This window comes from Salmo trutta, chromosome 35 (assembly GCF_901001165.1).
Source record: "Salmo trutta chromosome 35, fSalTru1.1, whole genome shotgun sequence".
In the NCBI taxonomy this organism is placed as follows: domain Eukaryota; kingdom Metazoa; phylum Chordata; class Actinopteri; order Salmoniformes; family Salmonidae; genus Salmo; species Salmo trutta.
The window spans coordinates 17,306,847-17,333,586 of NC_042991.1; the positions used below are offsets into that span (position 1 = coordinate 17,306,847).

Sequence of the window (26,740 nt, forward strand, 5' to 3'; positions counted from 1 at the left end):
AACACTTTCAATTTTATTCTATTCTGCAATGTAAGGTAAAAGTATTGTCTCTCCAACCCCCTTTTTCATAAATACATAAGGCAGATATGCTAACCTGTAGAGACCCTAGGCCTATATGTCTACATGATATGGTGGAATGGCAATAACACAAGAACGCCGGGAACTTCAAGGATCAGGTTAAATACCTCCGCATGTTCGCTTTGTCTTTTCAAAAGTGCTTTTGTTACTGAAGCATTTGCTACACGCAGCTTCAGGAGTATTTACACTACCGGTCAAAAGTTTTAGAATACCTACTCATTCAAGGGTTTTTCTTTATTTTTTACTATTTTCTACATTGTAGAATAATAATGAAGACATTGAAACTATGAAATAACAAATGGAATCATGTGGTAACCAAAAAAGTGTTAAACAAATCAAAATATATTTTACATTTGAGTTTCTTCAAATAGCTACCCTTTGCCTTGACAGATTTGTACACTCTTGGCATTCTGTCAACCAGCTTCACTTGAAATGCTTTTCCAACAGTCTTGAATTTCCCACATATGCTGAGCACTTGTTGGCTGTTTTTCCTTCACTCTGCGGTCCAACTCATCCCAAACCATCTCAACTGGGTTGAGGTCGGGTGATTGTGGAGGCCAGGTCATCTGATGCAGCACTCCATCACTCTCCTTGGTCAAATGGCCCTTACACAGCCTGGAGGTGTGTTGAGTCATTGACCTGTTGAAAAACAAATGATAGTCCCACTAAGACCAAACCAGATGGGATGGTGTATCGCTGCAGAATGCTGTGGTAGCTATGCTGGTTAAGTATGCCTTGAATTCTAAAAATCACAGACGGTGTCACCAGCAATGCACCATCACACCACCTCCTCCATGCTTTACGGTGGGAACCACACATGCGGAGATCATCTGTTCACCCACACCGTGTCTCTCAAAGACACGGATGTTGGAACCAAAAATCTCACATTTGGACTAATCAGACTGAAGGACAGATTTCCACCGGTCTAATGTCCATTGCTCGTGTTTCTTGGCCCAAGCAAGTCACTTCTTATTGGTGTCCTTTTAGTTGTGGTTTCTTTGCAGAAATTTGACCATGAAGGCCTGGTTCATGCAGTCTCCTCTGAACAGTTGACCTTTGTCTGTTACTTGAACTCTGTGAAGCATTTATTTGGTCAGCAATTTGAGGCTGGTAACTCTAATGAACTCTAATGAACACTCTGCAGCAGAGGTAACTCTGGGTCTTCCTTTCCTGTGGCGGACCTCATGAGAGTTTCATCTTAGTACTTGATAGTTTTTGCGACTGTACTTGAAGAAATGTTCAGAGTTCATGACATTTTCCGTATTGAATGACCTTCATGTCTTAAAGTAATGATGGATTGTCATTTCCAGAGGTGGGCCAAGTCATTGTTTTACAAGTCACAAGTAAGTCTCAAGTCTTAGCACTCAAGTCCCAAGTCAAGACAGGCAAGTCCGAGTCAAGTCTCAAGTCAAGACCGTCAAGTATCAAGACAAGTCTCAAGTCCTAAACTTTGAGTTTCGAGTCCTAAACAAGTCATAATGTGCTCTTCACCAAATGTAATGCCATTTCATATTTTTAACAAGAGTAAGTTAGTATATTACATTTATGCATATCATGAATGCTTTTAAAAATATCTATATTTTTTACTTTCCAAATAAATGTTATATTTCCGTTGAAATACATGGGTAGCCATGAGAAATACCCCCCCCCATAGTGATCGTCTATCGAGGATCGCTATGGGGCGCAATCAGGCGATGTATGCTTGTACACAATCGCCCAACCTTAACACACACACACACACTCTCTCTGTGTGGTTACAGTAGGCTAACGTATGTCAATGGTTTTAGGAACAGCAATAACATCAGGCAGGATTTAGGCTACCAACTGCCTAGCCTGTTGTAGCTCAATCTTGGGTGCAGTGATCATGTTCCCGCACTGACTGACTGTGTGGAGGCTCATTGTTTTAACGTTACGTTAGCCTACGCTAGTAAAGTAATAAAATATATAGCTGTCGGCTATATTAGCCATGACTTACCATTCTTTGTGCAGCTTCAAATGTCGAACAAAGTTGGAAATTGTTGCGCCTCTGTCTGTAATTTTCTTCCCGCATGTTTTGCAAGTTGCAATCCGTTTTTTGTTGATACAGCGTCATCTTTATATCCACATTTTTTTGGGGGGGTATCATCTTTCCAAGGGCTCCATCTGAATTCACCCGCCGACGTTCCTGTGGACTGCCACACACAACTTCTTCTCAGCTGGCACAATTTGATTGGCTGCTGTCCGATTCAAACTGTAATCCGTTAAATGAAGAGTTGATGCGCTGCACACTTTTTTTTAATAGCAACATTTTTTATATTTGGGCTTGGGGAGGGTATCAAGTCAGGTCGAGTCATAAAGCTCAAGTCCAAGTCAAGTCACGAGTCATTGGTGTTAAAGTCGAGTTGCAAGTCATCATATTTGTGACTCGAGTCCAAGTCATGTGACTCGAGTCCAACCCTCTGGTTGTTTCTCTTTGCTTATTTGATCTGTCCTTGCCATAATATGGACTAGGTATTTTACCAAATAGGGCTATCTTCGGTATACCCCCTTACCTTGTCACAACGCAACTGATTGGTTCAAACGCATTAAGAAGGAAAGTAATTCCACAAATTAACTTTTAACAAGGCACACGTGTTAATAAAATACTTTCCTGGTGACTACCTCATGAAGCTGGTTGAGAGAATGCTAAGAGTGTGCAAAGCTGTCATCAAGGCGAAGGGTGGCTATTTGAAGAATCTCAAATAAAAAATATATTTTGATTTGTTTAACAGTGTTTTGGATACTTCATGATTCCTTATGTGTTATTTCATAGTTTTGATGTCTTCACTGTTATTCTACAATGTAGAAAATAGTAAAAAAATTAATAAATAAAAACCCCTGAATGAGTAGGTGTTCTAAAACTTTTGGCCGGTAGTGTACATCGTATTTACTATTTCAAATTGTTACAAACCATCTTCGTCTCTCGTATCTTTTATCGGAAAACTGTAAAATTTGGTGCCTTCTTCCCTTGCTTTCCTGTATAAAGTGCAGATAGGGACCGAACACCAGCTTGCTCTTGCTGCCAACTCTTTATCCACTTCGCGTAACTCACTTTACTTGCGATATGCCTAACCCTTATCAACTTTCGCACCAGCTCCTTGTCCGTCCAAATTTGTTTTGTCTGTGACCTTAAGGTCCTTATATGGGCATATTGTGAAGTTTCTACATCGCAGGGATTCCCACAAGTGCACATCTGCAGTTGTTACCCATCTCCGCTGCTGTGGCAGTCGGCTACAAAAAATAATTATATAAAATAATCGCAAATGTTTGATGTGGAAAAGTACACATTTCCTGACTCTAAACCCATAGTTAATTCTAAACCGATAGTTAATAGGTAATTCGGCCGAACACTTTCAATAAAACATCACATTTGTCCACACTGAATTATTATTTCACTGGCAACGGAGCAGAGCGAGGCCTGCATACAGCAACGTCATGAGTCACGTGACCAGTTTTTTTTTACAGCTGTTTCAGTACAGCACTACAGGGAGGGAGAGGGCGGTTTTAATGTATGGGATCACTTGGGAGTTTATGGATTTTGGATACATTTATCCTTTAAGTGTGGTTAAAAATAATTATGCTAAATGGCTAGCTAGCCAGCAAGATAACTTTAGCTAAATTGCACCTTAGTATCAGATTATCAGGATTTCACAAATGTATAGGCCCACGTTATATAGGCCAACAAAGTCCTAACTGTCTGGATCTCACTTTTATGTTTTTATTTAAACATAATCACCCATTAATACCTTTTCGTAGATTGCTTAGCTATGTGTTTGTGTGTTCGTGCGTCCCAAGTCCAGTCTACATGGTTGCTCTCCATTGTGAAAATAATATGTTGTTGTAGCCTGTGTGGCTGTTTACATACAGAACAGTATATTTGCCTCGGCCCTCACCTATATTTGCCTGTTTTCAGTTCAGTCAGTGAGTTCAATATGGGATTGTGTTTATGAGGGAGCTAGGACTGTCAGTCTTCCTTTAGTAGAGACCCTGACCCTCCACCTCTGGGGTTAAACAGAGTAAACCTATGAAAAATGTAGTAATGGATTCCCAACAGCAATGTGTGATTTTGTTTTTGTTGAGATGAATAAGCAATTCAAGCATAGTACCAGAACACTGTTAGTCAAGCAGGACTGAATACTGGTCATTTTATGGCAGGCTGTTGTTAATAATTGCCACATTTGGATATATTTGGCTGTTTTCACTGCATAACACTTAGTTGTTCCTTTTCAGATTTAGAAGAAGTGACTGCAAAATGCTAACTCCCAATCATACAGTGAGGGGGAAAAAGTATTTAATCCCCTGCTGATTTTGTACATTTGCCCACTGACAAAGAAATGATCAGTCTATAATTTTAATGGTAGGTTTATTTGAAAAGTGAGAGACAGAATAACAACAAAAAAATCCAGAAAAACGCATGTAAAAAATGTTATAAATTGATTTGCATTTTAATGAAGGAAATAAGTATTTTACCCCCTCTCAATCAGAAAGATTTCTGGCTCCCAGGTGTCTTTTATACAGGTAACGAGCTGAGATTAGGAGCACACTCTTAAAGGGAGTGCTCCTAATCTCAGCTTGTTACCTGTATAAAAGACACCTGTCCACAGAAGCAATGAATCAATCAGATTCCAAACTCTCCACCATGGCCAAGACCAAAGAGCTCTCCAAGGATGTCAGGGACAAGATTGTAGACCTACACAAGGCTGGAATGGGCTACAAGACCATCGCCAAGCAGCTTGGTGAGAAGGTGACAACAGTTGGTGCGATTATTCGCAAATGGAAGAAACACAAAAGAACTGTCAATCTCCATCGGCCTGGGTCTCCATGCAAGATCTCACCTCGTGGAGTTGCAATGATTATGAGAATGTTATTCTGTCTCTCACTGTTCAAATAAACCTACCATTAAAATTATAGACTGATCATTTCTTTGTCAGTGGGCAAACGTACAAAAACAGCAGGGGATCAAATACTTTTTTCCCTCACTGTATAAGCTGGTTGCATAGCTAGCATACAGAAATCGGTGGTGGAAGTCAGTTGTTTTTTGCTGGGGGGCAATGAGGAGATTCGGGATCTTTCCCCCACACGTTTCCATGTTTCCATGGCATTTCAATTGTTTGGGTCGAATTCCATTGACCTCTGCCGCATCTATAGGTGAGCGAGACCAAGCCATGATGAGGCCTAGCCTAGTGCAGTGCAGTGTAAAGGTGTTGCTGACTGTCGTCCTTCAAGGACCATCCTGAGCAACCCACCCACATTCCAAACCCGGACAGCAGCTATCACAGTCCCAGATAACTAGCCATGCTAGAGGGGACAGGAGCAAAGCTGAGCCTGAACAGAACTTTTCCCCAAACCACAGATCTAGAATCAGAGAGAGAGGGAATGGTTTATTTTAAATTCAATAATAAGGTGACATTACATAGTATTAATGGCAGCTAATGCAGAATTATTTGACACAATTTACACTAGTCATAAATACACAATAGAGCTGGAACGGCTGAACCTGGCATGAATGTGAAAATGAAAGTGACATACATCACAGCTGATTCATGATTTGCCTCATGGGTGTTAGTCCTGGGTGATTGTTTTCATAGTGATAATCATTATTTGTTTGTAGATCACATCATTGACTGGCACTGCCATTCATTATTTACCTTGGCTGAGAGAGCATGCTGCTAATGGACTCAGTGAGTTGGATGCATGTAGGCACCGAAGCAGTACTGTAGGTAGGAACGCAGAATAGAGATACAGTACTGTAGGCAGGAACACTTCACAGGGATACAGTACTGTAGGCAAGAAGACAGAGATGTCTTCAAACCTCTGCGCTGTGGCTAGTTAAATGAAGGTTAAATAAAATAATGAGCTGCAGCGGACTGGGCTGATTCTAATATAGCTGCCTGCACATGAAATGCTAATTTCAGTGTAGATTTCTATAATATCTGGAAACCATTGTTATGTGGCTTCAATGCTCGGCTTCAGTGTAAAACGTTTTTAGCTGGCCTTGGGGCTTGTGTTGGAGAATCTGGTTCATTAAGTTGAGCAGACCATTGTGTGTGTGTGAGAACCAACCACAGTAAACATGTCCACCATTATTTAATGAGCACAACAGAATCATCTCATTGACTAGTGGCACCAAAATCTCAGTGTTTGTATAAGTCTCATACATTAATATGGAAAGGCCCATCTAGGGCCTTTGCTCCCGAGTGGCGCCACGGTCTAATGCACCAGAGGCGTCACTACAGACCCTGGTTGAATTCCAGGCTGTATCACAACCGGCCGTGATTGGGAGTCCCATTGGGCGGCACACAATTGGCCCAGCATCGCCCGGGTCAAGGTTTGGCCGGGGTAGGCCGTCATTGTAAATAAGAATTTGTTCTGAACTGACTTGCCAAGTAAAATAAAAATTGTCCTAAAGGCAGGATGGACTGTAGGGCAATTTCAGAGGGTGAGATGTCAAGCTTCTGTCGCTGTTGACGCTATTGTTTGTGTGTGTGTGCATGCAGTGTTTGGCATGTGTCTAAGGTAGCTGCAGTCTTGTTTTGTCCTGTCTATGGTGTTGGTGTTTTGACTTCTGAGGTGTTTGTGTTGTTGTTTGCTGGACTGTTTATAAGGTATTACCTTTCCAGCCTGGGTTGAATTGTAAGGGGCTGCTATTTTGGCCTATGTTGGAGGCTCTGATTCGAGGTGAAATGCTGCAAATGAGGCTAGTGGGGATTAGGGCCGTCCTGCGCGCTGCACGGCTGCCCTGGGTTTCTGTGCTGTGACAATAGCGGCTTGTTTCGGTGCCTTTGGATCAAAGCTTGAGTGAGCTGGGAGAGGGTGGTGGTGGAGGGGACACGGGGGGCGAGTCTTGGTCTGAGATGTCCTGAATAACGCCAGTCACAGTGGCCCGTCACAGTGGCCCCCCGTCAGGAATGCAGCACACTGAACTATACACCAGAGCACTAGCTGCTGTTGACACTGGCCATACCAATGATGTGTGTATGTGCCAGGCTTGTGCTCAGTTCAGAAATGAATCATGTTCTCCTTTCTGATTTTGCCTTTGCTTAGCTCTATTCTGTTTCTTTTTATCCTATTAAACTCCCAGGTCTTGCTGATGACAAGCATACCCATAACATGATGCAGCCACCGCCATACTTGAAAATATGAAGAGTGGTACTCAGTGATGTGATGTGTTGGATTTGCCCCAAACGTAACGCTTTGTATTCAGGACAAAAAGTTAATTTCTTTGCCACATTTTTTGCAGCTTTACTTTAGTGTAGTATTGCAAACAAAATGCATGTTTTGGAATATGTTTTTTCTGTACAGGCTTCCTTCTTTTCACTCTGTTATTTAGGTTAGCTTTGTGGAGTAACTGCAATGTTGTTGATCCATTCTCAGTGGTTTCCTTCCTCTCCGGCAACTGAGTTAGGCCTGTATCTTTTTAGTCACTTGGTGTATTGATACACAATCCAAAAATGTAATAAAAACTTAACCATGCTCAAAGGGATATTCAATGTCTGCTTTTTAATTTTTTTTAACCCTCTACCAATAGGTATTGTTTTTTTATTAGGATCCCCCATTAGCTGTTGCAAAAGTAGCAGCTACTCTTCCTGGGCTCCACACAAAACATGAAACATAATACAGAATTACATAATATAGAACATCATTATAAAGAACAGCTCAAAGACAGAACTACATACATTTTAAAAAGGCACACGTAGCCAACATATCAATGTATACACACAAACTGTCTAGGTCAAATAGGGGAGAGGCGCTTTGACGCGAGGTGTTGCTTTATCTGTTATTTGAAACCAGGTTTGCTGTTTATTTGAGCAATATGAGATGGAAGGAAGTTCCATGCAATAAGGGCTCTATATAATACTGTACATTTTCTTGAATTTGTTCTGGATTTGGGGATTGTGAAAAGACCCCTGGTGGCATGTCTGTTGGGATAAGTGTGTGTGTCAGAGCTGGGTGTAAGTTGACTATGCAAACAATTTTGGATTTTCAACACTTGACTAAGGCTTGACTAAGTCTTTCCTAGCTGCACTGGACCACATGACTGGACAATAATCAAGATTAGACAAAACTAGAGCCTGCAGAACTTGCTTTTTGGAGTGTGGTGTCAAAAAAGCAGAGCATCTCTTTATTACGGCTAGACCTCTCCCCATCTTTGCAACCATTGAATCTATATGTTTTGACCATGACCGTTTGACCATGACAGTAACGCCAAATAATTTAGTCTCCTCAACTTGTTCAACAGCCATACCATTCATTACCAGATTCACCTGAGGTCTAGCACTTAAGGAATGATTTGTACCAAATACAGTGCTCTTAGTTTTAGAGATGTTCGGGACCAGTTTATTACTGGCCACCCATTCCAAAACAGACTGCAACTCTTTGTTAAGGGTTTCAGTGACTTCTTTAGCTGTGGTTGCTGATGTTTATATGGTTGAATCATCAGCATACATGGACACACATGCATTGTTTAATGCCAGTGGCAGGTCATTGGTAAACATAGAAAAGAGTAGAGGGCCTAGAGAGCTGCCCTGCGGTACCCCACACTTGACATGTTTGACATTAGAGACACTTCCATCAAAGAAAACCCTTTGAGTTCTATTAGCTCTGATAGCTCTGAATCCACGATATGGCAGAGGTCGAAAAGCCACAGCACTTACGTTTTTTCAACAACAGGTTATGGTCAATAATATCAAAGGCTGCACTGAAATCTAACAGTACAGCTCCCACAATCTTCTTATTATCAATAAGAAGAATCTTCTTATTTTTCAACTAATAATCAGTCATTTGTGTCAGTGCAGTACATGTTGAGTGCCCTTCTCTATAAGCATGCTGAAAGTCTGTTGTTCATTTGTTTACAGAGAAATAGCATTGTATTTGGTCAAAAAAAAATTCCCAAACGTTTGCTAAGAGCTGGCAGCAAGCCTATAGGTCTGCTGTTAGAACCAGTAAAGGCTGCTTTACCACTCTTGGGTAGCGGAATTACTTTGGCTTTCCTCCAGGCCTGAGGACAAAGACTTTCCTCTAGGGTCAGATTAAAGATATGACCGATAGGAGTGGCTATAGAGTCAGCCACCATCTTCAGTAGCTTTCCGTCTAAGTTGTCAATGCCAGGAGGTTTGTCATTATTGATCGTTAACAATAATTTTTTCACCTCTCCCACACTAACTTTGCAAAATTCAAACTTGCACTGCTTTTCTTTCATTATTTGTTTTTTTATGCATGAATATTATTGCACACTGTTTGTCGTGGCCATTTCCTGCCTAAGTTTGCCCGCTTTGCCAATGAAATAATCATTTAAAATAATTGGCAATATCAAATGGTTTTGTGATGAATAAGCCATCTGATTCAATGAAAGATGGAGTTGAATTTGTCTTTCTGCCCATAATTTCATTTAAAGTACTCCAAAGTTTTTTTCCATCATTTTTTATATCATTGATCTTGGCTTCATAATGAAGTTTTTTCTTCTTTTTGTTGAGTTTAGTCACATAATTTCTCAATTTGCAGTAAGTAAGACAGTCAGATGTAAGCCAAAGACTGTTGACATCTAGTGGAAACCCTAGGAACTGCAATCTGGGAGGACTTCCTTTTATATTCCCATTCCCAGCCATTGTAATCAGAGGTGAGCTGAAAAAAAGAACAATTCTGGATGGATTGTCCTTGGGTTTTTGCCCGCCATATCAGTTTTGTTATACTCACAGACATTATTTTCTAAAGTTTTGGAAACCTTAGAGTGTTTTCTATCCAATACTACCAATTATATGCATATCCTAGCTTCTGGGCCTGAGTAACAGGCAGTTTACTTTGGGCACCTCATTCATCCAAACTTCCGAATACTGCCCCCTAGCTCGAAGAAGTTAAAAGGTCCTTCACGTGTGATAGAGAGACACCACTGGCACTGTCCTCAACGGTACTCCCGTCGGCTTTGGTCTTTGTCATGGTAGTTAGCAACGTATGTTAGGCTGTTACTCCTCGCAGTTTCAGACAGGGCAGGTCACAGGGAAAATTGCTAACAACAAACAGCAGGGATCTAGACAGCCACAAACCCGGGACAATCCGCTGCCCCAGCCACAATGGCTAACCGCATCGCGGGCTGCGTTCAAGAACACCTCGCTAGCTTGATGTCGAGCTAGCTAGTAGCTAGGCTAGCTACGACACCAAATAGCTCCTCAGACCCGTCCTTGGTCGGCAGGATCACTGGAAAGATACAAGCAGTCCCAGCAACTAATGCCAACTGCGTTGCGGGATCCAACATAAGAAGAGGTTGGGATAATACTGTGAAACTGAAAATGACAATGCCCATTTAGTGTAAGATATGTTTGAAACGACTGCCTGAAATGTCAGCCTGTTCTGGTGAGATGGAGTTTTGGCATCCCTGGTGCCATCACCAGGTGGTAAATTAGTTAATAGACCAATAAGGTGACACCTTCATTGCGAGGCATTGAAAAACGTCCCTGATCTTTGCGGTTGAATCTGTGTTTTGAAATTCACTGCTCGACTGAGGGACCAACCTTACAGATAATTGTGTGGGGTACAGAGATGAGGTAGTCATTTAAAAAAGAATGTTAAACACTGTCATTGCACACACAGTGAGTCAATGCAACAACTTATTATGTGACTTGTTAAGCACATTTTTACTCCTGAACTTATTTAGGCTTGCCATTACAAAGGGGTTGAATACTTATTGACCCAAGACATTTCGGCTTATAATTTTTATTAATTTGTAAACATTTCTAAAAACATTATCACTTTCAAATTATGTTGTATTGTGTGTAGGCCAGTGACACAAAATCTATTCAATTTTAATCTATTCCATTTTAACATTTTGAAAAAGTAAAGGGGTGTGAATACTTTCTGAAGGCACTGTATGTGAATATTCTATTTCATTAATCACTTAAATAATTTTCTATGTTGTGAAAATACTACATTTCCCAGAATGCATTAGTTTAACCCTCAAGTTTACCCTACAGCCTTCAAAAAGAAGCCACACAAATGAAATGGTTGGTGGAAATATAATTGGCTATTTTAAGCACTAAGGTCAAAAGTTTCAAGATGGCGTCGGATAACACGGTTGCCCTGTTTCTAGCTCCTAGACAACATTGAAGTATTTTTTTTTTTTAAGTGTCATTTCAAACATAAGCATTTTGCTGCATCCACTAACATCTGCTAAACTGTGTACGTGGCCAATAAACTTCGATTTGAAAAGTATATGAACATTGTTTCTAGAGAGAAGTGATTCAGTGAAACTCTAATGTTCTACGACTGAATGGAATTTCTTTTGAATTGCACTGATTTAAATTCTACTACCTGTCACTCAAACTCAAATTCTACATCCTGTGGGGTGTGGTCCATTCCATTTGAATTTCAACTCATGAGTTGAATGGGAGTCAATTTGGAATTGAGCACAACCCTGGTGTGTGCGTGTACTGTACATATGTGTTGTATTTCCAATCTGTAGGACCGGTGTGATCCATGGTATGTAATGTAGGTTAGGTATGATCCATGGTATGTAATGTAGGTTAGGTATGATCCATGGTATGTTATGCAGGTTAGGTATGATCCATGGTATGTAATGTAGGTTAGGTATGATCCATGGTATGTAATGTAGGTTAGGTATGATCCATACTTTCACGAGACTGATGTTTTAGAACTGTTCTTCTCAGTCAGACAGATGTGTAGAATTCCCTCACAGAAAGACACTTGCCTGTGTGTCCAGTTGCCATGGCTACGGCTAGTTACTGACAACACCTGATGCAGAGAGAGAGAGAGAGTCCTGCGGTGCTCTGCAAATCAACAACAGATCCTGTGGGGCCAGTGGGGAGGCAACCACACACAGCCATCTGACCACGTTGTCACAGCGGTCGACCAAAGGTTGACCAAACAGTGTCTGCAGCCTCATATACGTAGTACGTATATGGCTGCAGACAAACACAAATCATAGTTAATGTTGAACCACAATCAGACATCGCACTGCTCGTGGAGCATAGAGGAGGCCGAAGAGTCAACCAAGGGAAAAAACAATCACAGCTAAACAAAAATCAGCCATAACAGCACTTCGGGCTATATTTGGGCATTATGGAAACCCCTAATAAACTCCATGACTCTTTACCAACGGCAGTCAGTGTGACGTACAAATATGAGTTGACATTTTTTGTCTTTTTCATTAACAACAGCTGTGATGGATCACTGCGAATTCCAGCGCCACAAATCTGCACGGGACAGGCCTCTTTAATTTAACCAGTCTTAGTCTTTGACCTGTGGTGCTGTATGTCTCCCCTACAGTTACAGTACATGCCTGTGACCCTCAGCCAAGTAGCCAGCCGCAGAAATCCCCATCAAACCCCCCAGCACAAACCCACTACCGATAACCCTGCTTGGGTTATGGCTGCAGGGCAAGGCCAGGGGGTGGATAAAATGCACACTGAGTAGGCCAGCGATAGGTGTGTGTGTGTGTGATCGGAGGGGTCCCATTCGCTTCAGATGCCTGATCTGGTTCTGACTCAGTCCTCTTCTCTCCCCAGGTGTGCTGAAGCTCAGAATGAGTGCTGTAGGGGAAAGGGCCCTGGACCCTGCCACGTCAGAGCCTCGTAAGAGGAAGGGCTCGCTATGCGACATCTCAGGCCAGAGGTAAGAACACAGTGCATTCACGTTAGTCACGCAGACCCTCTCATCCAGAACGAAGGACAATGATGATGAGGATGATCTTTGTCCTTCGAGCATAAATTATTTTCACTACTCTACATACTCAATATGAAGCATCCTCTCAGACGTATAGCCTAACTAGCTGCCAACAGATATGGTCTTTTATGTTAACCTCTTTACGGTATGTGGGACAAAATCATCCCACCTACTCAACAGCCAGTGGAATCCCGTGGCGCGTTATTCAAATACCTTAGAAATGCTATTACTTCAATTTCTCAAACATATGACTATTTTACACCATTTTAAAGACAAGACTCTCGTTAATCTAACCACACTGTCCGATTTCAAAAAGGCTTTACAATGAAAGCGAAACATTAGATTATGTCAGCAGAGTACCCAGCCAGAAATAATCAGATACCCATTTTTCAAGCTAGCATATAATGTCACATAAACCCAAACCACAGCTAAATGCAGCACTAACCTTTGATGATCTTCATCAGATGACACTCCTAGGACATTATGTTATACAATACATGCATGTTTTGTTCAATCAAGTTCATATTTATATCAAAAACCAGCTTTTTACATTAGCATGTGACGTTCAGAACTAGCATACCCACCGCAAACTTCCGGTGAATTTACTAAATTACTCACGATAAACGTTCACAAAAAACATAACAATTATTTTAAGAATTATAGATACAGAACTCCTTTATGCAATCGCTATGTCCGATTTTAAAATAGCTTTTCGGCAAAAGCACATTTTGCAATATTCTGAGTGGATAGCCCAGCCATCACGGGCTAGCTATTTTGACACCCACCAAGTGTGGTACTCACCAAACTCCGATTTACTATTAGAAAAATGTGATTACCTTTGCTGTTCTTCGTCAGAATGCACTCCCAGGACTTCTACTTCAATAACAAATGTTGGTTTGGTTCAAAATAATCCATAGTTATGTTCAAATATCCTCTGTTTTGTTCGTGCGTTCAAGACACTATCCGAAGGGTGACGAAGGGTGACGCGCCCGACGCGTTTCGTGACAAAACATTTCTAAATATTCCATTACCGTACTTCGAAGCATGTCAACCGCTGTTTAAAATCAATTTTTATGCGATTTTTCTCGTAAAAAAGCGATAATATTCCGACCGGGAAACCCTGTTTTCGTTCAAAGACGAAAAAACAAAAACATGGTGTCGCCTCGTGCACGCGCCCCAGTCTCATTGTTCTCTGATCGACCACTATCCAAACGCGCTACTGTTTTTCAGCCAGGGGCTCCAAAGGCATCATTCAGCATTTTGCCGCCTTCTGAGAGCCTATGGGAGCCGTAGGAAGTGTCACGTTACAGCAGAGATCCTCAGTTTTCAATAAAGAGAGTGTAGAAGCCCAAGAAATGGTCAGAGAGGGCACTTCCTGTAAGGAATCTTCTCAGGTTTTTGCCTGCCATATGAGTTCTGTTATACTCACAGACACCATTCAAACAGTTTTAGAAACTTTAGGGTGTTTTCTATCCAAAGCCAATAATTATATGCATATTCTAGTTTCTGGGTAGTAGTAATAACCAGATTAAATCGGGTACGTTTTTTATCCGGCCGTGCAAATACTGCCCCCTACCCTAGAGAGGTTAATCTGTGTTTGCATAGCCACCCCAGTCACAACACACAGTCACCGTGTCAATTGTCACCTTGCTTGACAACTCAAAACTGAATTCATACGGGTGTTCTGGCTATGGCCCAACCCATCGATTTCTGGGACTAATCAGATGGTCTAGAATGTATTTCCATTCTAGAAATCGTTAGGGAGATACTCAGATCCAGACTCATTGCAGAGAAGAAACTAACGTCCGTGGGCGTGGCATAGCGTTTGGTCGGAGCAAGGAGTTCGGGTAGCAAGGCAACTTTTCACTTGCTTTCTATGGGTCATACTTATGTCATATTGGTCTTTCACTACCCGCTTCTATGGCCACATGTTTCACATACCCTGTTGGTGTTGAGGAATAGGAGTTTGTGCCAAGAGCACAGTAAGGGCAGAATCTCAACATGACGTACACACTGCTAGCGCACACATATTAAACTTGAATTATTGTGTAATCATGCAGTTATGTCAAAGGGAGATTTGTGTAAGAATTTGAAAGATTTTGAGAAAGTAGGCAATGTGTGCTGATTTGGCCCTACAGACGCTGTGTTAGTGAATGTAGGTTGCCAAGGAGGATTGTGTGTCTGTGGTGTTGGACTGGAGCAGGCTGATCTGTCTTGCTAAGTTATAGCTAGGGTCTCCTCTACAAGGCCTCAATAGGCTAATGTAACTGCAGTCTGATCAACAGCACTGTAAAGCACAGCACAGTACAGAGCTGCCTTTCTGTTTCTACAGCAACCCCACACAGCGCCTGACCTGCACACACCCTACACACACCACACGCAGCACGCCTGCGCACAAGCAGCCTTGGCAATGCACTGACCTACTTTCAGTGCTCTCGTCTCCAACACTCACTCACTTGCATATACATACAATACACACACATACATACACTCACATATACAGACACACATACACTCACACATAGTCACTGTATGTACGCACACATAAGCAGTTATATGTGCACTCACTCCCCCTCACACAAATATTAGCCTGTGGGCCAGGGATTGCCGAAGACACAGTTTTAATAACTGCTAGCAGAACAGCCCTTATCAATCCCATTCTATCCTCCTCACTTCTCAAGTATCGCTCATATATTTTATCATGTTTACCACATTTCTTCTGCAACTTACTTTCAGATTCAGCGGGCTAAACATGTATTCTTCCGTTGGTGGAATTTGAGAGAAGGTCAAGCTGATCCGTAGTCAGTCCCTGCATTCCTCTTATATCTCACACATGGTCAGTGCAGAGCTAGTAGTCATTCCCAGCTGTCAGTGCTAGGCTAACCCAGTTAGCTGTTGGGCTGCTGCTAGATTGTGGGTGTGGATGTGAGCGCATCCACTGTGTGTATACGTGTGCGATTGAGTGTAAATGCATGCGCCTCCCCAGTGTGTGTGTGTTTGAGCGTGCCTGCCCTGTGGCCTGGCTCCGGGCCCGGGATTCCAGCCCACCCACCAAGCAGCCCTGGGAGCTCTGATCGGCCCCCAAGGTAACGAGACGACCCTGTGTCTCTGAGAGAGAGAGAGGTCTAGGGTCCGCCCACCGACCAATAATTCACAAAATGGGACAAACACCAAATTGAGACTGCATGCAGAATGCAGCAAAAATAGCCTCCGTGTACAACTTAAAACACCAAATAATGCATGCAAAGCAGAATTAGGATGATACCCGCTCATTATCAAAATCCAGAAAAGAGCCATTAAATTCTACAACCACCTAAAAGGAAGCGATTCCCAAACCTTCATAACAAAGCCATCACCTACAGAAAGATGAACCTGGAGAAGAGTCCCCTAAGCAAGTTGGTCCTGGGGCTCTGCTCACAAACACAAACAGACCCCCAGGACAGCAACACAAATAGACCCAACCAAATCATGAGAAAACAAAAAGAGAATTACTTGGCACATTGAAAATAATTAACAAATAAACAGAGCAAACTAGAATGCTATTTGTCCCTAAACAGAGAATACACAGTGGCAGAATACCTGACCACTGTGACTGACCGCGCCGCAGAGGGGGAAGACAAAGCGGCCACCTGGTCAGGCTCCGTAGACGTGCACATCGCCCACCGCTCCCAAGTATACTACTAGCCAATGTCCAGTCTCTTGACAACAAGGTAGACGAAATTCGAACAAGAGTTGCCTCCCAGAGAGACATCAGAGATGGAAACATTCTCTGTTTCACGGAAACATGGCTCTCCATGCATCGCCCCGACAGAGATAAACACGCTCCCTGGGAAGAGGAAGGGCGGGGGTGTATGCTTCATGATTAACGACCCATGGTGTAATCATAACAACATACAGGAACTAAAGTCCTTCTGCTCACTCGACTTAGAACTCCTTACAATCAAATGCCGGCCATTGTACCTACCAAGAGAATTCTCGTCAGTTATAGTCACAGCTATGTACATTCCCCCTCAAAAAGACACCAAGACGGCCACCAAGGAACTTCACTAGACTATATACAAACTGGAAACCATATATCCTGAGGCTGCATTTATTGTAACTGGGGATTTTAACAAAGCAAATTTGAGAACAATGCTACCTAAATTCTACCAGCATATTGGTTGCGCTACGTGCTTGGGCAATACCCTTAACCACTGCTACTCCAACTTCCGCGATGACTACAAAGCCCTCCCCCGCCCTCCCTTCGACAAATCCGACCACAATGCCATCTTGCTCCTACCATCTTATAGGCAGAAACTCAAACAGGATGTGCCAGTGACGAGAACCATTCAACGCTGGTCCGACCAATCGGAAGCCACACTTCAAGATTATTTTGATCACCCGGACTGGAATATGTTCCAGTCAGCCTCAGAGAACAACATCAACCTATATGCTGACTTAGTCAGTGTGTTTATAAAGAAGTGCATTGGAGATGTTGTACCCACTGTGACTATTATAACCTACCCTAACCAGAAACCGTGGATGGGCAGCGGCATTCGCTCAAAACTGAAAGCGCGATCCACCGCATTTAACGGTGGAAAGTGGTCTGGGAATATGGCTAAATATAAACAGTGTAGTTATTCCCTACGCAAGGCAATCAAACAAACAAAATGCCAGTACAGGGACAAGGTGGAGTCGCAATTCAACGGCACAGACACAAAACGTATGTGACGGGGTCTACAGGAAATCATGAACTACAAAATGAAAACCAGCCACATCACGGACACCGATGTCACGCTTCCAGACAAACTAAACACCTTCTTTGCCCGCTTTGAGGATAATACCACTGTCGCGGCCCGCTAACAAGGACTGCACCCCCCCCCCTCCTCCCTGGTTGACGTGAGTAAAACATTTAAACGTGTTAACCCTCGCAAGGCTGCTGGCCCAGACGAAAGTCCCTAGCCGCATCCTCAGAACATGTGCAGACCAGCTGGCTGGTGTGTTTACGGACATATTCAATTGCTCCCTATCCCAGTCTGTTGTCCCCACATGCTTCAAGATGGCTACCATTGTTCCCGTACCCAAGAAGGCAAAGATAACTGAACTAAATGACTACCGCCCCATAGCACTTACTTCTGTCATCATGAAGTGCTTTGAGAGACTAGTCAAGGATCATATCACCTCCACCTTACCGGCCACTCTAGACCCACTTCAGTTTGCATACCGCCCCAACAGGTCCACAGATGATGCAATCACCATCACACTGCTCACTGCCCTATCCCATAAGGACAAAAAGAATGCCTATGTAAGAATGCTTTTCATTGACTATAGTCAGCATTCAACACTATAGTACCCTCCAAGCTCATCATCAAGCTGGAGACACTGGGTCTCCACCCCGTCCTGTGCAATTGGGTCCTGACGGGCCACCCCCAGGTGGTGAAGGTAGGAAACAACTTCTCCACTTCGCTGACCCTCAACACTGGGGCCCCACATGGGTGCGTGCTCAGCCCCCTCCTGTGCTCCCTGTTCACCCACGACTGCATGGCCATGCACGCCTCTAACACAATCATCAAGTTTGCAGACGACACAACAGTAGTGGGCTTGATTACCATCATTGACGAGACAGCCTACAGGGAGGAGGTGAGGGCACTCGGAGTGTGGCATCAGGAAAACAACCTCACTCAACGTCAACAAAACAAAGGAGATGATCATGGACTTCAGGAAACTGCAGAGGGAGCACCCCCCCCTATCCACATCGAAGGGACAACAGTGGAGAAGGTAGAAAGTTAAGTTCCTCTGCATACACATCACAGACAAACTGAAATGGTCCACCCACACAGACAGTGTGGTGAAGAAGGCGCAACAGCGCCTCTTCAACCTCAGGAGGCTGAGGAAATTGGGCTTGTCACCCAAAACCCTGACACACTTTTACAGATGAACAATCGAGAGCGTCCTGTCAGGCTGGTACGCAACTGCACTGCTCTCAACCGCAAGGCTCTCCAGACGGTGGTGCGGTCTGCACAACGCATCACCGGGGGCAAACTACATTGAGACCCAATCTCTGGCCACTTTAATAAATGGATCACTAGTCACTTTATACAATGCCACTCTGAATAATGCCACTTTAATAATGTTTACATATCTTCCATTACTCATATCACATGTAAATACTGTATTTTATACCATCTATTGCACCTTGCCTATGCCGCTCGGCCATCGCTCATCCATATACTTACATGTACATATTCTCATTCACCCCTTTAGATTTGTGTGTATTAGGTAGTTGGGGAATTGTTACATTACTTGTTAGATATTACTGCACTGTCGGAAACTAAACTCAGCAAAAAAAAGAAACGTCCCTTTTTCAGGACCCTGTCTTTCAAAGATAATTCGTAAAAATCCAAATAGCTTCACAGATCTTTATATTAAAGGGTTTAAACTCTGCTTCCCAACCATAAACAATTAATGCACATGCACCTGTGGGATGGTCGTTAAGACACTAACAGCTTACAGACGGTAGGCAATTAAGGTCACAGTTATGAAAACGTAGGGCACTAAAGAGGCCTTTCTACTGACTCTGAAAAACACAAAAAGAAAAGATGCCCAGTGTCCCTGCTTACGTGAACGTGCCTTAGGCATGATGCGAGGAGGCATGAGGACTGCAGATGTGACCAGGGCAATAAATTGCAATGTCCGTACTGTGAGACGCCTAAGACAGTGCTACAGGGAGACAGGACGGACAGCTGATGGTCCTCGCAGTGGCAGACCACTTGTAACAACACCTGCACAGGATCGGTACATCCGAACATCACACGGGACAGGTACAGGATGGCAACAACAACTGCCCGAGTTACACCAGGAACGCACAATCCCTCCATCAGTGCTCAGACTGTCCGCAATAGGTTGAGAGAGGCTGGACTGAGGGCTTGTACAGTGAGGGAAAAAAGTATTTGATCCCCAGCTGATTTTGTACGTTTGCCCACTGACAAAGAAATGATCAGTCTATAATTTTAATGGTAGGTTTATTTGAACAGTGAGAGACAGAATCCTGAAAAACGCATGTCAAAAATGTTATAAATTGATTTGCATTTTAATGAGGGAAATAAGTATTTGACCCCCTCTCAATCAGAAAGATTTCTGGCTCCCAGGTGTCTTTTATACAGGTAACGAGCTGAGATTAGAAGCACACTATTAAAGGGAGTGCTCCTAATCTCAGCTTGTTACCTGTATAAAAGACACCTGTCCACAGAAGCAATCAATCAATCAGATTCCAAACTCTTCACCATGGCCAAGACCAAAGAGCTCTCCAAGGATGTCAGGGACAAGATTGTAGATCTATACAAGGCTGGAATGGGCTACAAAACAATCGCCAAGCAGCTTGGTGAGAAGGTGACAACAGTTGGTGTGAATATTCGCAAATGGAAGAAACACAAAAGAACTGTCAATCTCCCTTGGCCTGGGGCTCCATGCAAGATCTCACCTCGTCGAGTTGCAATGATCATGAGAACGGTGAGGAATCAGCCCAGAACTACACGGGAGGATCTTGGCAATGATCTCAAGGCAGCTGGGAGCGTAGTCATCAAGAAAACAATTGGTAACACACTACGCCGTGAAGGACTGAAATCCTGCAGCGCCCGCAAGGACCCCCTGCTCAAGAAAGCACATATACATGCCCGTCTGAAGTTTGCCAATGAACATCTGAATGATTCAGAGGACAACTGGGTGAAAGTGTTGTGGTCAGATGAGACCAAAATGGAGCTCTTTGGCATCAACTCAACTCGCCGTGTTTGGAGGAGGAGGAATGCTGCCTATGACCCCAAGAACACCATCCCCACCGTCAAACATGGAGGTGGAAACATTATGCTTTGGGGGTGTTTTTCTGCTAAGGGGACAGTACAACTTCACTGCATCAAAGGGATGATGGACGGGGCAATGTACCGTCAAATCTTGGGGGGAACCTCCTTCCCTCAGCCAGGGCATTGAAAATGGGTCGTGGATGGGTATTCCAGCATGGCAATGACCCAAAACACACGGCCAAGGCAACAAAGGAGTTGCTCAAGAAGAAGCACATTAAGGTCCTGGAGTGGCCTATAGACAGTCTCCAGACCTTAATCCCATAGAAAATCTGTGGAGGGAGCAGAAGGTTCGAGTTGCCAAACGTCAGCCTCGAAACCTTAATGACTTGGAGAAGATCTGCAAAGAGGAGTGGGACAAAATCCCTCCTGAGATGTGTGCAAACCTGGTGGCCAACTACAAGAAACGTCTGGCCTCTGTGATTGCCAACAAGGGTTTTGCCACCAAGTACTAAGTAATGTTTTGCAGAGGGGTCAAATACTTATTTCCCTCATTAAAATGCAAATCAATTTATAAAAAATTTTACTTGCGTTTTTCTGGATTTTTGTTGTTGTTATTCTGTCTTTCACTGTTCAAATAAACCTACCATTAATGTTAGACTGATCATTTCTTTGTCAGTGGGCAAACGTACAAAATCAGCAGGGGATCAAATACTTTTCCCCCTCACTGTAGGCCTGTTGTAAGGCACGTCCTCACCAGACATCGTCGGCAACAACGTTGCATATGGGCACAAACCCACCGTCGCTGGACCAGACAGGACTGACAAAAAGTGCTCTTCACTGATGAGTTGCGGTTTTGACTCACCAGTGGTGATGGTTCGATTCATGTTTATCATCAAAGGAATGAGCGTTACACCGAGGCCTGTACTCTGGAGCGGGATCGATTTGGAGGTGGCGGGTCCGTCATGGTCTGGGGCGGTGTGTCACAGCATCATCGGACTGAGCTTGTTGTCATTGCAGGCAATCTCAATGCTGTGCGCTACAGGGAAGACATCCTCCTCCCTCATGTGGTACCCTTCCTGCAGGCTCATCCTGACATGACCCTCTAGCATGACGATGCCACCAGCCATACTTCTCGTTCTGTGCGTGATTTCCTGCAAGACAGGAAGGTCTGTGTTCTGCCATAGCCAGCGAAGAGCCCGGATCACAATCCCGTTGAGCACGTCTGGGACCTGTTGGATCAGAGGGTGAGGGCCATTCCCCCAAGAAATGTCTGGGAACTTGCAGGTGCCTTGGTGGAAGAGTGGGGTAACATCTCACAGCAAGAACTGGCAAATCTGGTGCAGTCCATGAGGAGGAGATGCACTGCAGTACTTAATGCAGCTGGTGACCACACCAGATACTGACTGTTACTTTTGATTTTGACCCCCCTTTGTTCAGTGACACATTATTCCGTTTTTGTTAGTCACATGTCTGTGGAACTTGTTTAGTTTTTGTCTCAGTTGTTGAATCTTATGTTCATACAAATATTTACACATGTTAAGTTTGCTGAAAATAAACGCAGTTGACAGTGAGAGGACGTTTTTTTTTTCGGAGTTTAGAAGCACAAGCATTTCGCTACACTCGCATTAACATCAATACAGTTTGATTTGACTTTGACCCAAACTTAAGGAAAGCTTTGACTATGTACAGACTCAGTGAGCATAGCCTTGCTATTGAGAAAGGCCGCCGTAGGCAGAACTGGCTCTCGAGAGAAGACAGGCTATGTGCACGCTGCCCACAAAATGAGGTGGAAACTGAGCTGCACTTCCTGACCTGCCAAATTTATGACCATATTAGAGACACATATTTCCCTCAGATTACACCGATCCACAAAGAATTCGAAAACAAACACGATTTTGATCAACTCCCATATTTACTGGGTGAAATACCGCAGTGTCATCAAAGCAGCACGATTTGTGAACTGTTGCCACAAGAAAAGGACAACCAGTGAAGAACAAACACCATTGTAAATACAACTCATATTTATGTTTATTTACTATTTGCACATCGTTACAACACTGTATATAGACATATGACATTTGAAATGTCTTTTATGAGTGTATTGTTTACTTTACATTTTTTATTGTTTATTTCACTTTTGTTTATTATCTACTTCACTTGCTTTGGCAATGTTAACATATGTTTCCCATGCCAATAAAGCCATTGAATTGAATTGAATTGAGAGAGAGACGGAAGGTAGAGCGAATGGTTGACAGAGGGAGTGAGAGAGAATGAATGATGGGGAAAAGGAGAGAGAGACGGTGGGTTTGAGAATGGGATCGAGGGGGAAAAAAGAAAGAGAGGATGGATAGCATCTCAGCAGGGTTCCTCTCATCCTCCTTGTCAGGTGATGATGCCCTGCTGGGTGAAAGAATAACAATCTGGCTGCAGGGTTAGTCCTCCTCTCCTCAGCTGGTCTTCTACACTGCTCTGTCAGGCTTTTCACTCTCTCTCGCTCTCTCTCTCTCTCTTTTTTTATTGGCATGGCGTAACAATGTACATATTGCAAAAGCTTACTTTGGATATTTACAATATTAAGATAATAAGAATCAAAATTGTCAACGGGACAACAGTAACAACAATAACCATGGGTCCAAATAACCATACATTGAACAATAAGCATACAGTAGAGGACATGTTCAGGTTCTCTCTCTCTGTGCTGGCCTCATGTAGGCCATGAATTATTGAGAGGCTCGCTGTCCCTGTAGATCCGACAGCCCTGATCCTCCTCTCCTCTCCGTCCTTTCCCAGCACTCGTTGGTACCAACCCAGCTGCAGCAGCTGACAGGCAGAGTCTGCCTGGATACTCTCTGATGAGCCCAGGGATGTGATCTCATCTTATTCACCTCTTTGTCTCCTGTCCTTCAGGAAATCCTTCATCTCCTGACTTTGTTGTACTCTAGAACTAGATATCTGTTTGTGTTTCATGGACTGTGTCAAGTCAAATTATTATTTATTTAACCTTTATTTAACTAGGCAAGTCAGTTAAAAACAAATTCTTATTTACTGGGATAACACATTACGACAAGAGAGACTCCATAACACTACATAAAGAGAGACCTAAAACAACAAAATAGCATGGTAGCAACACCACATGGCAGCAGCACAACATGGTAGCAGCACAAAACACGGTACAAACATTATTGGACACTGACAACAGCACAAAGGCAAGAAGGTAGAGACAACAATGCATCACGTGAAGCAGCCACAACTGTCAGTGAGTGTCAATGATTGAGTCTTTGAATGAAGAGATGGAGATAACTGTCCAATTTGAGTGGTTTTTTTGCAGCTCGTTGCAGTCGCTAGCTGCAGCGATCTGAAAAGAGGAGCGACCCAGGAATGTGTGTGCTTTGGGGACCTTTGATAGAATATGACTGACAGAACGGGTGTCATATGTGGAGGATGAGGGCTGCAGTAGGTATCTGAGATAGAGGGGAGTGAGGCCTAAGAGGGTTTTATAAATAACCATCAACCAGTGGGTCTTGCGACGGGTATATAGAGATGAGGAGTATAGAGTGCAGTGATGTGTCCTATAAGCAGCATTGGTGGCAAATCTGATGGCCGAATGGTAAAGAAACCAAACCAAATCAAACTTTTATTTAAAGTGCATTTAAATTTGCCACACACGATACATGAAAACAATAATAAAAGAACATAACAGAGGATGTGTAAAACAATCCCTTATTAAAAGCCTGGCTAAAAAGGTGGGGTTTTAACAGTTATTTAAATCATTAATAGTGTCTGCTCCTCCTACCTGACAGGGCAAGGCATTCCACAATTGAGGTGCTTTAATAGAGAACGTTCCGCCCCCCGGTTCTGGATCAAGGAACCATAAGCAGACCAGTTTCTTGGGATCGGCGCGCCCTCACTGGGTTGTATGGAACGAGCATCTCTGTCTGATACGAGGTGGCACGGTCATGCAGTGCCTTAAAAGTTAAGAGTAAGATCTTAAAATCAGACCGATACTTTACAGGCAGCCAATGTAATGCAGATAAAACTGGGGTGATGTGCTATTGGCATCTAGTGTTGGTTAAAATCTGAGCTGCAGTGTTCTGTACCAGTTGTAGGCTGCTAATAGTAGAGTCTAAGCAGCTGGAGAGGAGGGCGTTACAGTAGTCTAGCCTAGATGAAACAAATGCATGGACCGATTTTTCGGCATCTGGCTGAGAGATGAAGTGTCTAATTCTGGAAGTGTTTCTGAGATGGAAGTATATTGTTTTGGATATGTTTTTTATGTAGTCTAGTGATCCTTTATTCTCCTCCAACCATCCTGATCTTGCGATCCTTACTGTTGTGAAGGGAAATCCACTTCACTGGTTGCAGCTAACACTCCATGAAATCACGTTCAGCAAAGTTATGAACATTTCTCAACTAACTAAACCTAACCTGTGTGTGTGTGTGTGTGTGCGTGTCCCTGCAGTGTGGAGAAGCGGCGGCGGGAGCTGGAGTGTCGTTACATAGACGAGCTGGCCGAGCTCCTGTCTGCCAACATGGGCGACATCGCCAGCCTCAATGTCCAGCCAGACAAGTGCCACATCCTCAAGAGCACCGTGGACCAGATCCAGCAGATCAAACGCCGCGAGCAGGGTGAGCACCAACGCATTAGAAACATACACACACACTTTGGCTCAATCCCAATACTCCTCCCCCTCGTTTTCGAGTGTGGGATGGAGCAGCTAGTGATGGGAGAGATAAATCACAATGTGGAATGGGACATCACTACATCATTCGCGAACAGCAGAAGCGGCCAAAGGATAGCCTACCACGCAATTCATTGACAACAAGCCTTGTGTTTTTCGAAATGACTGTACTGACGGCAGTAATAGCTTTCCTTATATTTCTCATTCACCAAATAAGTACTTTAATATGAGCAACAAATGAGAACAGCAGAACAACAATGTGTCTAATGTACCATCATCTGGCTGTGGTTCAATGTGGAGTAGTACTGAAGCAGGACTTTCATTCCATAATAGCAGTTTGAAATGTAACAGTCCCATTTCCTTCACTCAGTCATTTTCTGCAATTTCTTGGGGATTAATGACTGTTCTGAACTATTGTACCAAACGTGTTAGGGTCCATGCACAGATCAGCTACGTAGCTACTCATCCATAGACATACAATAAGCAAGAAAAGCTACGTTACTTCAGCTGCATTGCATGACTATCTTGTATGTTTTTATTTATGAACAGCAAGGCAAGCTTACAAAATTGTTTATTACATTTGCAGTAAATGCTTTTGCTAGATTCTTTATATCCCCTGGGTTTCACAAGATGACATCTTGGTTTGCTGGTTTGCTCAGGAGTCCCTAAAACATCAAACAACACAAACGACAATTCATACAAATGTCAAATGCCCATATAACAAGCTAAATGTATAGCTACAGTAGCTGGCTAATGTTCTTTTAATGATCCTTTATGAAGTTATAATTACTTAAATATGCTTCCATCATAGTATTCTTGTCAGCCATTATTCTTAAAGCAACTTGCCAGGGTTGGGTTGCAGAGCTTCATGGTAGTTTTGGGAAACACTTGATAGAAAGACTGCATGTTGATTTGCTTCGTTTGGAGGGCCATCCAGAGGGCTGAAAGGCACCACGCCTTGCTCCAAGTTGAATTGGGATACCACTCTGTCTTGATGGGGCTCAGGGGATTGCACAGAATGGAGGTGGAGGGTATTGGGATTGAGCCTTACTTTCACTCACTAATTTACCACTAATTTGAACGCACATATGTACTCTCTTGCTGTTTCTCTAGTACACACACACACACACACATCCTTACATCCATGCTCGCTCTCATTCCCCTCAGTCACTAATTTACTGACCCACATCCCCCCTCACTCCCTCACTTCTCCGCGTGTTTGCTCTTATTTTTTCCTCAAACCCCCACTCCTGAAGACGTCAGGTCTCCAGGGGAATTTTTCACAGCAGTAGGGACCCCTGGGAAATCATACTTCTTAGTCCTCAGAGCTAAATGACAAGCCAGACTAATCCCATCCTTAAGACACTGAAAGCTCGCTGTGACATCATTCTGCTGCATCTTATGTGTCCTTACATGTCCTTACATGTCCTTATGCGTCTTACTGTATGTTGCTTTGCTTAAGGCATACCACAGCCATATCTCTATTGTTTATAGGCCCATATGTCTCTGATGCTTACA

The 26,740-nt window shown here is 43.2% G+C and overlaps 1 protein-coding gene across 2 annotated transcripts in view; it reads left to right on the plus strand.

Annotated features, from left to right (window-relative positions):
• The window catches only part of LOC115174743 (nuclear receptor coactivator 1), a 104,070-nt gene that overhangs the window by 36,375 nt on the left and 40,955 nt on the right, over window positions 1–26,740 (plus strand). For both annotated transcript variants that reach the window (XM_029733563.1, XM_029733564.1), the window contains 2 exons: window positions 12,612–12,717; window positions 25,003–25,169. In XM_029733563.1, the coding sequence (XP_029589423.1) occupies window positions 12,629–12,717; window positions 25,003–25,169 (256 nt within the window). In that variant the 5' untranslated portion in view covers window positions 12,612–12,628. The remainder of the gene's footprint in view (window positions 1–12,611; window positions 12,718–25,002; window positions 25,170–26,740) is intronic.